General features: G+C 39.0%; 1 protein-coding gene across 2 annotated transcripts in view; it reads left to right on the top strand.

Moving 5' to 3' along the window:
• Positions 1–14,440, top strand: part of IPO9 (importin 9) — a 53,290-nt gene that overhangs the window by 15,794 nt on the left and 23,056 nt on the right. Inside the window, exons 2-11 of one of the 2 annotated variants that reach the window (XM_049634336.1) lie at positions 4,230–4,291; positions 4,521–4,607; positions 5,379–5,580; positions 9,857–9,945; positions 10,749–10,835; positions 11,389–11,508; positions 11,623–11,723; positions 11,922–11,980; positions 12,562–12,713; positions 13,760–13,858. In XM_049634336.1, the coding sequence (XP_049490293.1) occupies positions 4,230–4,291; positions 4,521–4,607; positions 5,379–5,580; positions 9,857–9,945; positions 10,749–10,835; positions 11,389–11,508; positions 11,623–11,723; positions 11,922–11,980; positions 12,562–12,713; positions 13,760–13,858 (1,058 nt within the window). The other variant, XM_049634337.1, reaches the window with a different exon arrangement.

Below are 14,440 nucleotides of genomic sequence, written 5' to 3' on the forward strand. Positions count from 1 at the left end.
ACCTGTCTGCCCCTCCCCTGATCGTGCTTGCTCTCTCTCTCTCTCTCTCAAATATAAAATAAAACATAAAAAAAACTTATATATATATACGTATATATATATGCGTATATACGTATATATATATGCGTATATATATATATATATATACGCATATATATATATAATGGAAAAGTTTAAAATGTTGAGAGAATACCAAAATGTGACATAGAGACACAAAGTGAGCAAATACTGTTGAAAAAAATGGCACCGATAAACTTGCTTTACACAGGGTTGCCCCAGACCTTCAATTCATAAAAAAAACTCAGTATCTACAAAGTGCAGTAAAGCAAGGTGCAATAAACAAGGTATGCCTGTAGTCCCACTTAATTTATTTTTGCTTTTGTTGCCTTTGCCCTTGGTGTCAAATATAGAAGGTCATCGCTAAAACTGATTTCAGGAAACTTAACACCTATGTTTTCTTTTAGAAGTTTTATGGTTTCTGGTCTTACATTCAAGTCTTTAATTAATTAACTTTGAATTAATCAAATAGTAAATTAATTAATTTTGAATTCGTTTTTGTATATGGTGTAAGAGAGTGGTCCAGTTTCATTCTTTTGCATGTGGCTGTCCAGTTTTCCCAGTATCATTTATTTTTTTTAATTTTTTTTTAAGTTTATTTATTTTTGAGAGAGAGACAGAGACAGAGCATGAGCTGAGCAGGGGCAGAGAGAGAGGGAGACACAGAATCTGAAGCAGGCTCCAGGCTCTGAGCTGTCAGCACAGAGCCCGACGCAGGGCTAGAACCCACGAACCATGAGATCATGACCTGAGCTGAAGTCCGGTGCTTAACCAACTGAGCCACCCAGGCTCCCCCCAGCATCATTTATTGAAGAGACTGTCCTTTTCCCTTGGAGAGCCTTGCCTCCTTTGTCCTAAATTAATTAACCATAGGTTTATTTCTGGGCTCTGTTCTGTTCCACTGATCTATGTGCCTTTATGCCAGTACCATAGTTTTGATTACTATAGCTTTGTAAATTAATTTTAAATCAGGGAGCCATGATGCTTCTAGCTTTGTTTGTGCTCAAGATTGCTTTGGCTCTTTGGGGTTTCTCATGGTTCCACGCAAATTTTAGGATTGTTCTATTTCTGTGAAAAACGCCATTGGAATTTTTATAGGGATTGCCACAATAACTGATTTTTAAAGTTTTTACTATGTGCCATGTGTTGTTCTCACAGGATTGCTTGGTAACTTGATACCATTATCTTTATTTTGCAGATGGAGAAACTGGGGTTTAGAAAAGATAAGTAACCTGTCTAAGCTTAGACACAGTGGCTTCAGGATTTGAGCCTACACTTGCCTAACCTGTGGTCTTAGCCTCTTCGGCTCCCTGCAAATAGGAATGATGCACCTGTCGTAACTGGTGCACCTACCACAACTGAACACCTCTGAAAAATTACCATTCAGTCTCTAGAACAGTGCTGTCCAGTAGGAATATAATGGGAGTCACAGGTGAAATTTTAAATTTTCTAAAAGTTATATTGGGAAGGTAAAAAGAAAAAGGTAAAATTAAGTTTTAAAACTATTCATTTAACCTAAGGTGTGCAAAGTATTTCAATTTGTAATCCGTATAAGCATTACTAAAATATTTTACATTATTTTGTTTTCATACTAAGTTTGCAGTGTGGTATTTTACACTTGCAGCACATGTCAATTCTCACTAGCCACATCTCAGGTATTCAGTAGTCACTTGTAAGTGATGGCTATCATGTTGGATAGCACAGCCCTAGACTGTGAGATGTGAAAATTATGGTGCCCTCTTGGTCTTACATTCTTCTTCCTCATTTGACAGTTGACTCCCTTGCAAGTATAAATTAGATCTAATTTTTTTAAAAAAAAATTTGTAGTAAAATACACCTAATATTTACCATTTTAACATCTTTAAGTGTACACAGTCCAATGGTATTTAATATACTCACGTTGTTGCACAACTGTCACCACCAATTCTATTCATCTTGTAAAACTGACAGTCTGTAAACCCATTAAGTAACTCCTCATTTTCCCCTCCCCCAGCCCCTGGCAACTTCTGTTAAACTTTCTGTCTTTATGATTTTGACTACTCTAAGTAGCTCGTATCAAAATGGAATCATATAGTATTTGTCTTTTTGTGACTAATGTATTTTATTTAGCATAATGTCCTCAAGATTCACCTATTTTAGCAGTTGTTGTATCATATTGCAGAATTTCCTTCCTTTTGAAAGCTGAATAATATTCCCTTGTACATATATATATACTGCGTTTTATTTGCTCATCTCTGGATAGACACTTGGTTGCTTCTATCTTTTAGCTATTGTGAACAATGGTACTATGAACGTGGATATGCAAATATCTCTTCAAGACCCTGCTTTCAGTTCTTTTGGTTATATACCCAGAGATGGAATTTGCTAGATCTTATGGTGATTCTATTTCTGATTTTTTGAGGAACCACTGTATTATTCTGCACAGCAGCTATGCCATTTTACATTCCCACCAGTCATGTGTAAGCATTCCAATTTCTCCACACCCTCCCCAGTACTTGTTTTCTGTTGTTTTGGTAGTAGCTATCCTAAATGAGTGTGTGGTGGCATCTCGAAGTTTGGATTTGCATTTCCCTAGTGATGAATGATGTTGAGTGTCTTTTCAGGTGTCTGTTGGCCATTATATATCTTCTTTGGAGAAATACCCATTTGAGTCTTGTGCTCATTTTTGAATTGGGTTGTTTGTTTTGTTGTTGTTGAATTTCAGTTCTCTGTGTTTGGGATATTAATCCCTTATCAGCTAAATGATTTTTTTTAGAAAATTTTTTTCTTGTTAAGTAAACTTTACCCCATCGTGGTGCTTGAACTCACGACCCCAAGATCAGGAGTTGCAGCTCTACTGACTGAGCCAGTCAGGTTCCCCCCCCCCCCCGCCCCCACTTTTTAGACCAATGATTTACAAATAGTCTTTTCCGTCCTGTGGGTTGCCTTTTCACTGTATGGAAGTATTTTTTGATGCACAAAATTTTTGACTTTTTATGAAGTCTGATTTATGTATTTTTTCTTCTTTCTGTGCCTTTGGTATCATATCCAGGAAATCATTGCCAAATCTAAGGTCATGAAGCTTTTGTCCAGTGTTTGCTTCTGAGATTTTAAGTGTTTTAAGTCTTATATGTATTCCCCTGATTCATTTTGAGTTAATTGTTGTGTATAGTATTTGATAAGGGTCCAGCTTAATTTACTTGCATATGGATATTCAATTTTCCCAACATTTGTTGAAAGCTGCCTTTTTCCCACTGAATGACTGTGGCATCTTTGTCAAAAATCATTTGACCATGTATGTGAGGGTTTATTTCTGAGCTCTCTATTCTTTTCATTGCTATATATTATCTGACTTTATGCCAGTACCACATTATTTTGATTACTGTAGATTTGTAGTAAGTTTTGAAATCAGAAAGTGTGAGTCCTCCGGGTTTGGTCTCTTTTTCTTTTTTTGGTAAAGATTATCTTGGCTACTTGAGGTAGTCCCTTGAGATTCTGTATGAATTTTAGGATTTCTGTTTCTGGAAAAACCATCATTGAGATTTTAATGTGGATTCCATTGAAGCATTGAAGGATCTGAATTTTAATGTGGGAGTAAGCATTGTTTTTAGTCTCTCAATATGCATTTCTTTATTTTATTTTTTATTTTTAGTAGCTCTTTTAAGGAAAATGTGGCATACATGGAGACACACATCTCTCAATATGCATTTCAGGTTTACTGCTTACATTGCTTATTGGAAACTGTTCACTTAAAACAGTTATATTTTTAGGACTAAACCTGTTAAAGCCAGATTTTCTTATACTTAATCATCTCTTATCTAGTAGCGGATATCTGAACAACTCCTGAAATCTCACTTTTTAATTTTTCTTTGGGGTTAGATAGTCCTGGTTTTCAATTAGATACTATATTCATTGGTCTAAGAGGAAGATGTTGCCATCTTGGAAGCTGCTGTGCAGAGATTGGAAGAAGTGAGAGGGCTGGAACTATTCGTTGTAGGCAGCCATGTCCTACAGCCTAGCCTGTTTGTTTCTCCTACTTAGAAGAATCAATCTTAGCAGTTATCACCACTTTTAGAAGCAATGAATCAGTCCCCTTTCTGAAATCTTTCTTGTTGGCATCAGAGTTAAAGCTCAGTAAGTTGCTATGGCTTTCCTGGGTGTTTTTAGACTCAAAATAAAATTTTCTCTTTCAGAATTTGGTGTTCACCTGGCAGAGCTGACCGTAGATCCCCAGGGAGCACTCGCAATCCGTCAGGTGAGTCCAGACTGATTGACCCAATTTATAAGTAATTTCCCTTTTACTTGATAATAAAACTTTCTTATTGGAAAGAGAAAGAATAAGGCCAATTTACAAATAACCTAGGATTTTGTACCAGATTTAGATATACTTCAAATGAATGTATTAGGCCGTCTGTATGTATATGATTTGTATATATGAAGAAAGTCTTTTTCTTGCTGTACTACTTGGCTTATTCTCTTCGCAGCTGGCATCAGTCATTTTAAAGCAATATGTGGAAACTCACTGGTGTGCCCAGTCAGAGAAGTTTAGGCCTCCTGAAACTACAGAAAGGGTAAGGAGAGTTACTTGATTAGTCCACCTGTAAAGAGTGAGAGGGCCATCTTAAGAGATTGAGCTGTCACCAGTCTTTGACAACATGGGGCAATCAAAAGGCAGAAAAGGAGATTGATTGGTAGCTGGCATTATCGGCAACATGCTGTAGGTAAGAGACCTGAGTATCAGGCTGACCTGTGTTCACATTGCAGTTCTGCCTTTTACTAGCCATGAGAATATTGGAAGAGTATTTTAACCTCTAAGCTTCAATTTCTTAAATATCTAAAATTAGAATTAGAAATCCAACTTCAAAGAGTTGTTTGAGGATTAAATGAACCAATGGTTCTACTTAGTACAACGCTATGCAACCATTCTGGGCCCCCAAGAAACTCTGAGGTACAAGGTCTAGGGCAGCACTGCCCATTGGAACTCTGTAGCTACGAAGATTTTCTGTACCTGTGTTGTCTAGTACAGTAGCTACTGGCTACGTACGGGTGTTGAGCACTTAAAATGTGACTGCTGCAACTCAGGAAGTGAATTTTTTTATTGCATTTCATTTTCATTTAAATTTAAAGGGCCACATGTAGCTGGTGGCTAACGTAATGGACCGCATAAGTTTAGAGATAATAGTTGAACTCCCCAAATGAACGATTTGTCAAGTTTGTGTATCGGAATTTTTGATAGATATACGATACCTCGTGTGCGTTGCTTTTCAACACATAAACTGGATGGGACTCTACCAGTCACTTATAACCTGGTCTAATGACAGGTTGGCTTTTCTCCTCTGCAGGCAAAAATTGTTATCCGGGAGCTATTGCCCAATGGGTTGAGAGAATCAATAAGTAAGGTGCGCTCCAGTGTGGCCTATGCGGTGTCAGCCATTGCCCACTGGGACTGGCCTGAAGCCTGGCCCCAGCTCTTCAACCTGCTCATGGAGATGTTGGTGAGCGGAGATTTAAATGCAGTCCATGGAGCCATGCGAGTGCTGACAGGTATTAGAAGCTATTCCCTGGTATTGGTACTTGGATCCCAAGAACACTTACAAGAGGTTACGTGACAGAATGGCTCTGACCAGTAAGAACTGAAATTTATAGCTCTACCTGATGCTCCTCCTCCCTCCTAGTTTTTATCCCCATGTCTATCTATCCTCCTGCTCCCTTGACTCTTTCCAGGGAATCACGTGGGTTTACTATTTCTACTACTATGAAACCTTAGCCCTTGAGGATAGAGTAATAGCATAGTAGTTGAGGATTCAGATTTCAGTTCATATTCTGGTTTTACCTTGACCCAAGTTACTTAGTCTCCTGAGAGTCAGTTTTCTTGTATATAAAATGAAGATAATAACAGTGTTTACCTCACACGGTCTTTTGGTAAGTTTAAATGAGCTAATAAATCTACATAAAGTGTTTCGTGTAATAACTGACTTGGGGGGCACCTGGGTGGCTCAGTCAGTTAAGCGTCCGACTTCAGCTCAGGTCATGATCTCACAATCCGTGAGTTCAAGCCCCATGTCAGGCTCTGTGCTGACAGCTCAGAGCCTGGAGCCTGCTTCGGATTCTGTGTCTCCCTCTCTCTCTGCCCCTCCCCTGCTCATGCTCTGTCTCAAAAATAAATAAAAACATTAAAAAAAAATTTAATAACTGACTTGGAAGTAGTAAGCACTCAGTAAATTTTAGCCATTAAGATCATTATCATTATTATACTCATTTTCTACTTAGTTCAACTAAGGCAAAGTTAAGAATAGTCAAATAGCATTCTTTATAGGAATATAACAAAGAAGATAAAAACAATATATGATTCTGACTTTCACTTGGTCAGCTTAGACCAAGTGTTTGGTATCTTTTCTTTCTTTCTGTTCTAAGAAGGTGATAAAAATACTTGAAGAAAAATACTTTAATCCAAGCAGATTTGGTGGATATCTTGTCTAAGCTTGATTAATCTATTAATCCCTCACAGAACCTGTTGCCATACAGGTATGGTCTGAGTTTCCCAGCTTTGCGAGTTCTTCTCTAATTCCTGTCCCCCTAGAGGAAGTCACTACTCTGTTTTGCCTTCAAGGAATCCTTTCCTGGACATTAGCAACCTTCTGTTGGTCTTTTGGAAATCATATTTCCCCTCTGCTCAGACAGGCTTGTGAAATGTCTGCCCATATCTTCTTTCTTTCTCTGTGACCTGCTAACTTACCGGAACTGTATTCTTACCTAGTTATGAATACCATTTCTACTTTTCTTGACTCTCAGTTTATTGAATGTGGCATCTAGTCCCAGTTTTACTAGTTCATGTTCTGTTCATGGTAAATAATAGCAATTCTCTGTCCAAAAGCAAATTCCTCATCCCCTTTTGTTTCAGACCTCCTCTTCCCACATCTTCGCTCCCTTTTTCAACTGCCCACTATATTCAAAACATTCCTCGCTCAGATTTTCACTTCCCTGCTTTTTATTTCCCTTGCTTCTCTTGTATGACTCATTATTCAGGTGACTTCATATATACTCCTTTCCATGGAATTAACCTTCTAGGATTCTTTAAAACTTCATGGTGCCAGAATATCAGTTAACAGCTATGTTTTCTACTAAGAGAAAAAGGCATGTTCCCCTCCAGTCTTCCAACACAAAGTTCAGCTTTTTAAAAAATCTAGAGGAGAGAGGCGGTTGTACATTTATCATACTTGGGATACTGTAGAACCATCATTGTGCTTGACTAAGGAAATCACTGTTCAGTGAGATCACTTTTCTGTCAGCCACAGGGAAAGAACTATGCGGGAAATGTGTATTGTTTTCTATTGGAGTCAGCAGACATGAGATGGATAGCTGCCAACCTCCATTCCCAAATAGCTGCTTCACGTATTTTCAAACAAGAATAGACTGTGTTCCAACAACAGCAACTCAGGCATGCGTGAAGACAGCAGGACATTGGTGTGTGAACAGGAGACCGTAGGAAAATGGGACTGATTCTCTTCAGTGTTTTTTAAGATACTATACCAGTCTCAGGACACCTGGGTGCCTCAGTTGGTTAAACATCCAACTTCAGCTCAGATCATGATCTCACAGTTCAGGATTTTGAGCCCCATGTTGGGCTGTCTGCTGTCAGCACAGAGCCCGCTTCGGATCCTCTGTCTCCCTCTCTCTTTACCCCTCCCCTGCTCGCTCACACGCGCGTGCGCACGTTCTCTGTCTCTGTCTTTCAAAAATAAAATTTAAAAAACATTAAAAAAAAAAGGTACTATACCAGTCTCCCTTTAATAAGCTTTCCATTAAGCTTATCTATTTTTAAATGAAAAGTAACTAACACTAATGGTGTAAAGGAAATGCAAACATAGCAGCTAAGGATTGAAATATTTGACCACAGGGGCATCTGGGTGGCTCAGTCGGTTAAAGCATCCGACTTCGGCTCAGGTCATGATCTCGCAGTGAGTTTGAGCCCCACGTCAGGCTCTGTGCTAACAGCTCGGAGCCTGGATCCTGCTTCAGATTCTGTGTCTTCTCTCTATGCCCCCCCCCATGCTCATGCTCTTTCTCTGTCTCTCAGTAATAAATAAACAATTAAAAAAAATTTTTTTTAAATATATTTGACCACAGCTACAGCTTTTTCTTCAATCTCAACGAAGTTTGGAGATTGAGATCTTCCCGGTGTCTTATCCCTTTTCTAACTTGCTGAGTGACCTCAGAAAACTTATTTGGGGAGCACCTGGGTGGCTCAGTCGGTTAAGCATCAGAATTTGACTTGGGTCATGATCTCACAGTTCATGAGCTTGAGCCCCGCGTCAGGCTCTGTGCTGACAGCTCAGAGCCTGGAGCCTGCTTCAGATTCTGTGTCTCCCTCTCTGCCTCTAACCCACTCGCATTCTGTCTCTCTCTCAAAAATGAATGAATATTAAAAAAAAAAATTTAAAGTGTTAATTGAGACTACTAGGAATGATTTTATAGGAGAGCAAAAAAATGTGATTAAGCAATTTATTAGTAGGATTAAATTAAACTACATTTTCCATAAAATTTGTTTTCGTTAATATGCTATTCATCACATTTGTTTGGACTAATTTCTTTGGATTTCTAAAGAAAATAGAACATTCATTTTATTCAGAGCTCAAAATTTATTCTTTAGGAGGAAACCGAGCTAGTAAAGAAGACTCAGTCTTGAATACATGATCTTCATATGACTTCTGGCGATTGATAATTGCCCAAAATTTGGGGGGTATATTAACCTTGAAAGTGCCGACATGCATTTCTAGTTGCAGATTCTCCTGAAAAATGTCCCAGTTCACTAGCTCCATTTCTATAGTGATAATGGGGAATTGCCAGGAAAAGCAGCAGAAAAAGTGAACAAACACTGGAACCCCGGGGCTTGTATTTATTTCAGTTTTAGTAACATGAGACCCACGGTCCTTCATACTTTCCCAGTGCCTTGTGCAGAAAGTGAAGAGAAAGACACAACCTCTATTTCCCTCACCTTCTTCAAGTCTCATTTCATATATAGGTTGCTTTTTGCCACATTCGTATGGTGGAAATCCTTTCTCTTCCAATGAGCAGCAACCTCTGGCTTCTAGGTCAATAAATGTCATTCACTGGGAAGAATAACATATACAGAGTGGAGTTGAAGCCGAGTAAGCCTGCATATGTTTTATTATGCGGATCAAAACAACTCACCAAGGGAGAGTATTAAAAATGGAACCAAAAAGGGACGCCTGGGTGGCTCAGTCGGTTGAGCATCCGACTTCGGCTCAGGTCATGATCTGACAGTCCGTGAGTTCGAGCCCCGCATCAGGCCCTGGGCTGACAGCTCACACCCTGGAGCTGCTTCGGATTCTGTGTCTCCGTCTCTCTCTGCCCCTCCTCCACTCGTGCTCTGTCTCTCTCACTCTCCAAAATGAATAAATGTTTAAAAAAAATTTTTTTTAAAAATGGAATCAAATGTAAGACACCTTAAAGTGCATCTGGATGTTGACAATCAGGCATAAATTAGACTAATACAGGATTTTCCTAAGGTGACCTTACAAGGACTTTTATGCAGCTCTTAGAGATTTTCTTTCAGTGTTTATATAAAGGTTTTTTTCTCAATCTTACATATTTTCCTGTAGCTTTGTGCTATTCTCTTTCCCTTTCTAACAAATAATAACTCTTGCTACTGTTCCTTCCCCAGAATAAGACCACCAGGCCTGTGTCTTTACCTGTACGCTATCTGCTTGGGAACTGCCACTTAGAAGCAGTGTGAAAATTTTCCCACTTCCATATTTATAAAGCAGTATTTTTTATAGTACTCCGTTTTTCTTTGTAGAATTCACTCGAGAAGTAACAGACACACAGATGCCACTTGTTGCTCCTGTCATTCTCCCAGAGATGTATAAGATCTTCACTATGGCCGAGGTATGCAATCTCAGCTCCAGGATCACAGCAAGTAAGAGCTGCTTGGGTTCTGGTCAGCCTCCACATCTCGTGTGGGAGACTGTTATATTTGCGGCGATCCCCACACCTAAAGACCAGAACGGACAGAGATCTGAATCTGGGTTAACCTTAGAACCTTCACATATAACTGCAGGGGCCAGCCTTTGATAAGGGAATGAGAGAGCTGCATTGTTTCTTCACATTATGATCTCATAGCTCCTGGCACCCTGCATCCCCTGAGCACCTAGTGCTTTGTGCTCTCTCTATCCTCTCCTTACAGCATCCCGCCTCGTTACGGCACCTCAGTCAACTGTGTGGAAGCGGTCTATCACTGCATTGCCCATAATAGGTTTATAATATACTGTATATGTGATTACGTATATACAAATGGTGACTCATTCACAATAAACTATGAGTGCCCAGTGGGTAATGTTTTAACCTCCCTACTTCACTCTGCCCCCAGTCAAGGGTCTATCTTTTGAAAGAAATACGTTGACTGTGTTGAGATTTCAAGCAGTGCCAAGCCTAGTATTTTTAATAAAATCAGACCACAGAGGCCTACATATATAGGCTAATTCCAGTGAGTTCTAATGTTCTGCTGGCTTTTATTCTCTGAATTACAGAGAATATCCGTATCTGCTGGATATGAGTGGATGGTGTTTCCGATCTCTCTAGGAATCCAGTCCCGTGTCAGATTGAGAAGTCCTAGTTTTTCTTCTGACCCCAGATATGCAAACATAGACACAGACATACCTGTCTCAGGGCTCTGCTGTAACTCTTCCCAGGTGTATGGTATTCGAACCCGTTCCCGAGCTGTGGAGATTTTTACCACTTGTGCCCATATGATCTGTAACATGGAGGAATTGGAAAAGGTAAGGAAGCCTTTTGGTCACTAACAGACTTCATGCTTAAAAATCTTTATGCCTTCTGTTGGAGGCACAGCAGTGACTGATTTCATTTCAAGAGTACCAGAATGCGTGCTAATTGTGGTTGCATTTAACATTTTGATTACATTTGTATATAATTTAGTTTCCTTTCATTTGAGCCTTATTTCTTCTGACACCTTGTCCTGCATCTTTGCATATTAATCATCACCCAGAACTTGACTACTCTTTTATAGCCTTTTTTTTGGTCTCACATGAGACAAAGCTAGCTGAGAAACACCAATCCCTGTCATTCCAAAGTAGTTTTGAAAAGTTGGTCTTGTACAATAACTTTTAAGAAGGCCGTGGTGAGGAAGTGCAGGTGTTAGAGAAGGAAATAGGAAATCTTGGGTAGCACTTCCAGTGACTTGATAGCTGTACTTTTCTGATTGGAACCTGAACCCAGAGAAATCTTTCGATGCCTCAGATGTTGGTGTTTGATATGTGCATTGAAGCCATTGATTTATAAGTATGTTCAATATTGACTGTGGTTTGTTACCAGGGTGCAGCCAAAGTTCTGATCTTCCCTGTGGTGCAGCAGTTCACAGAGGCCTTTGTTCAGGCCCTCCAGATACCAGACGGCCCCACATCTGACAGTGGGTTTAAGATGGAAGTCCTAAAGGTAAATAGTTACTACCATTGAGGTACTTGGAGTTTTAGAGGATGGTCTGAAATCATTGGTTTTTCTCCTCCATCACTTGTAACTCTCAGGTCTTTTTTCTCTGTAATTTCTCAGGCAGTGACAGCCCTGGTGAAAAACTTCCCTAAGCACATGGTGTCCTCCATGCAACAGATTCTGCCTATTGTCTGGAACACCCTAACTGAGAGTGCAGCTTTATATCCTTTTCAGAGAGCCTGAGGGACCTGTTACCACCTGTAGTCGGGAATCTAGCACTGGGTCTTGCATTCATGTGACTCCACTTTTTTAAATGACTTTTTTAAAGTATCTGCTCTTAGTGTTGGAATGTGTAACATTCTCTTGTAGAATATATGTAAAGCAGACTCCAAATTCTATTTCTTTACTCTTCATCATACTTATGTGAGGACAGAAGTAAATTACACAGAAGAAGTAGAAGATCCTGTGGATTCTGATGGTATGTAGTTTATCTGATCTTAACAGATACACCACTCGGTGAGGAAAGGGCTCTAGGAAAGGAAAAAAGCCAGAGACAGATAATAGCGGTAACGTAGAGGCTTCACTCTCGTAAGTTAAGTTTTCTAGTTGAGTTTCCTTGGAGTGTATTAGATGTGGGGAAATGAGACATTGAAAATCTTTAATCTGTTCCTCAAAGGCATTTGCATAAATCTCATAAAATAGAATTTCTGATTTAGAAGAGATACCTTAAAGGCCATCTAATCCAGCCTACTTCTTTGTGGCAGATGATATTTTCATTTCTGTTTTAATATTTTTTAAGTGTTTCAAATCAAAAATAGACATGCTGGAAAATATATTCAGTGTTTCTGATTCTTTTGCTTAAGAAACCAAAGAATCTTTGATACTCTCAAAGTTCCTTTCTTTGACTCCTTAGCGTCCCTCTTTGTTCCCTTGGGAATAAAAATTAGCAAGGACTGTAAATATTCATTAATTTACCAAGATAAGGTAGTTCATTTCCAGCATACATGCTGTCCTTTTGTTTGCTTGTCATTAAAATCTTCTCTTGTGTATTTCCTGTAGGTGAAGTCCTGGGCTTTGAAAATCTCGTCTTTAGCATTTTTGAGTTTGTCCATGCTCTCCTAGAAAATAGCAAATTCAAAAGCACTGTTAAGAAAGCCTTGCCTGAGTTGATTTACTATATAATCCTGTACATGCAAATCACTGAGGAACAGGTAAATGATATTTGGGAGACAGTTACCAGCTTCTTTTTAGAAAGTGCAACTTGAATGTGAGATCTAGGTCAAGTGAACAGTTTTATTTCTAAAAATAGACACTAGAAGAATAACTTCATGTGAAGTTCTAGGAAAGCTTTTTTTTTTTTTTAATATTTGTTTATTTCTGCAAGAGAGAGAGAGAGTGCACGCAGGTGCACATGCAAGCAGGGGAGGGGCAGAGAGAGAAAGAATCCCAAGCAGGCTCTGCACTGCCAGCACAGAGCCCAATGTGGGCCTCAAACTCACAAACCGTAAGATCATGATCTGAGCCGAAGTCAGATGCTCAACTGACTGAGCCACCCAGGTGCCCCTCTAGGAAATCTCTGGGTTCTGTGGTTTTATTAACTCCTATATTAGATAATTGGACTTTGAGAATACTTTTACTTTTGCTTCCATACAGCCACTAACCAAAGACCCTGGTTTCTGGAAGAATCTATTCCTTCTCTATAAATACTGACATATAGAGATCATTAGCCTGGTTGTTGGGTCAGTAGACTAGAAAGGAGCATTAAAAAAATAAGATAATGCCTCTCTTATATAAATAACACAAGAATCGACATAATTTTCACATTAAATATTCCATCAGACCTAATATAGTCAAATATATTCCAAGTTGATCTATCAGAAAGTGAAAGCTGGTTAAAAGTAGCAGAGAACTAGTAATCAGCTCAGTGTCTACTAGAGAGGGTAACTTTTGTTACTTGCCTTGGTAAAGGATTTACTTCTCTACATCAAAGAGAAAAGACTGAGACTAGAGTTCCGTTCAAGATAAAAACAAAAGAGGGTGCCTGGCTGGCTCAGTCAGTGGAGCGTGTGACACTTGGTCTCGCGGTTGTGAGTTCAAGCCCTACGTTATATGTAGAGATTGCTTAAAAATAAAATCTTTAAAAAATAATAATAAATGAAAACAAAAGGTTGAAATCTTCTGGGTGTGTGGATGAAAAAAGGGAACATATGAACCAGATTGGCAACCTCACAAAGGCCTAACTGCATCATCCTTTCAGATTAAAGTATGGACAGCCAACCCCCAACAGTTTGTTGAAGATGAAGATGATGATACTTTCTCCTACACTGTTAGGATTGCAGCTCAAGATCTATTGCTTGTAAGTGGGTTCCCTTGATACTTGAACCAGAATATCCTAACCAATCACTTGAACGTTCCCTCTTCTTTGTAGACAACTAACCCAAGTTGAGCAGTGTTATTGAGTGACTTTATCTTAGACTTCTTTGAGGATAATAAAAGAGCTTCTCAAATGAAGTTTGAGACTCGGGAATTCCAAAGTCATTCCTGCTGGTTTTGGTTTACAAGTAAATATTAGATGTAAAAATTGTGCAGAGGATAAAGTGTTCTAATAAGGGTAATTGAATCAGGAACATTCAGTTTAATTCACTCTTAAGCCAGAATCTGTAGCATAAACCAGATGTTGGCAAACATTTTTAAAAAATTAGATTACGGAGAGATGAACATCCAAACAAACATCTGCTGTTTTCTTTGGCTCTCACTAGAGCATAGAATTGTCTCTGGGTCGAAGTCGTGTGAAGAAACTGCCTCTTGTGTTCTGTTGGGTGAGAGGTTCTCATTATTAGCGAACTCACTTCTCATTAACCTTTAGTATTTCTAAGGCACCTATGAAAGATCACAACTAAGTTTCAGTTCGTAGATTAGCCTTTTATTTCTACAGTCA

This window comes from Panthera uncia, chromosome F1 (assembly GCF_023721935.1).
Source record: "Panthera uncia isolate 11264 chromosome F1, Puncia_PCG_1.0, whole genome shotgun sequence".
Taxonomy (NCBI): domain Eukaryota; kingdom Metazoa; phylum Chordata; class Mammalia; order Carnivora; family Felidae; genus Panthera; species Panthera uncia.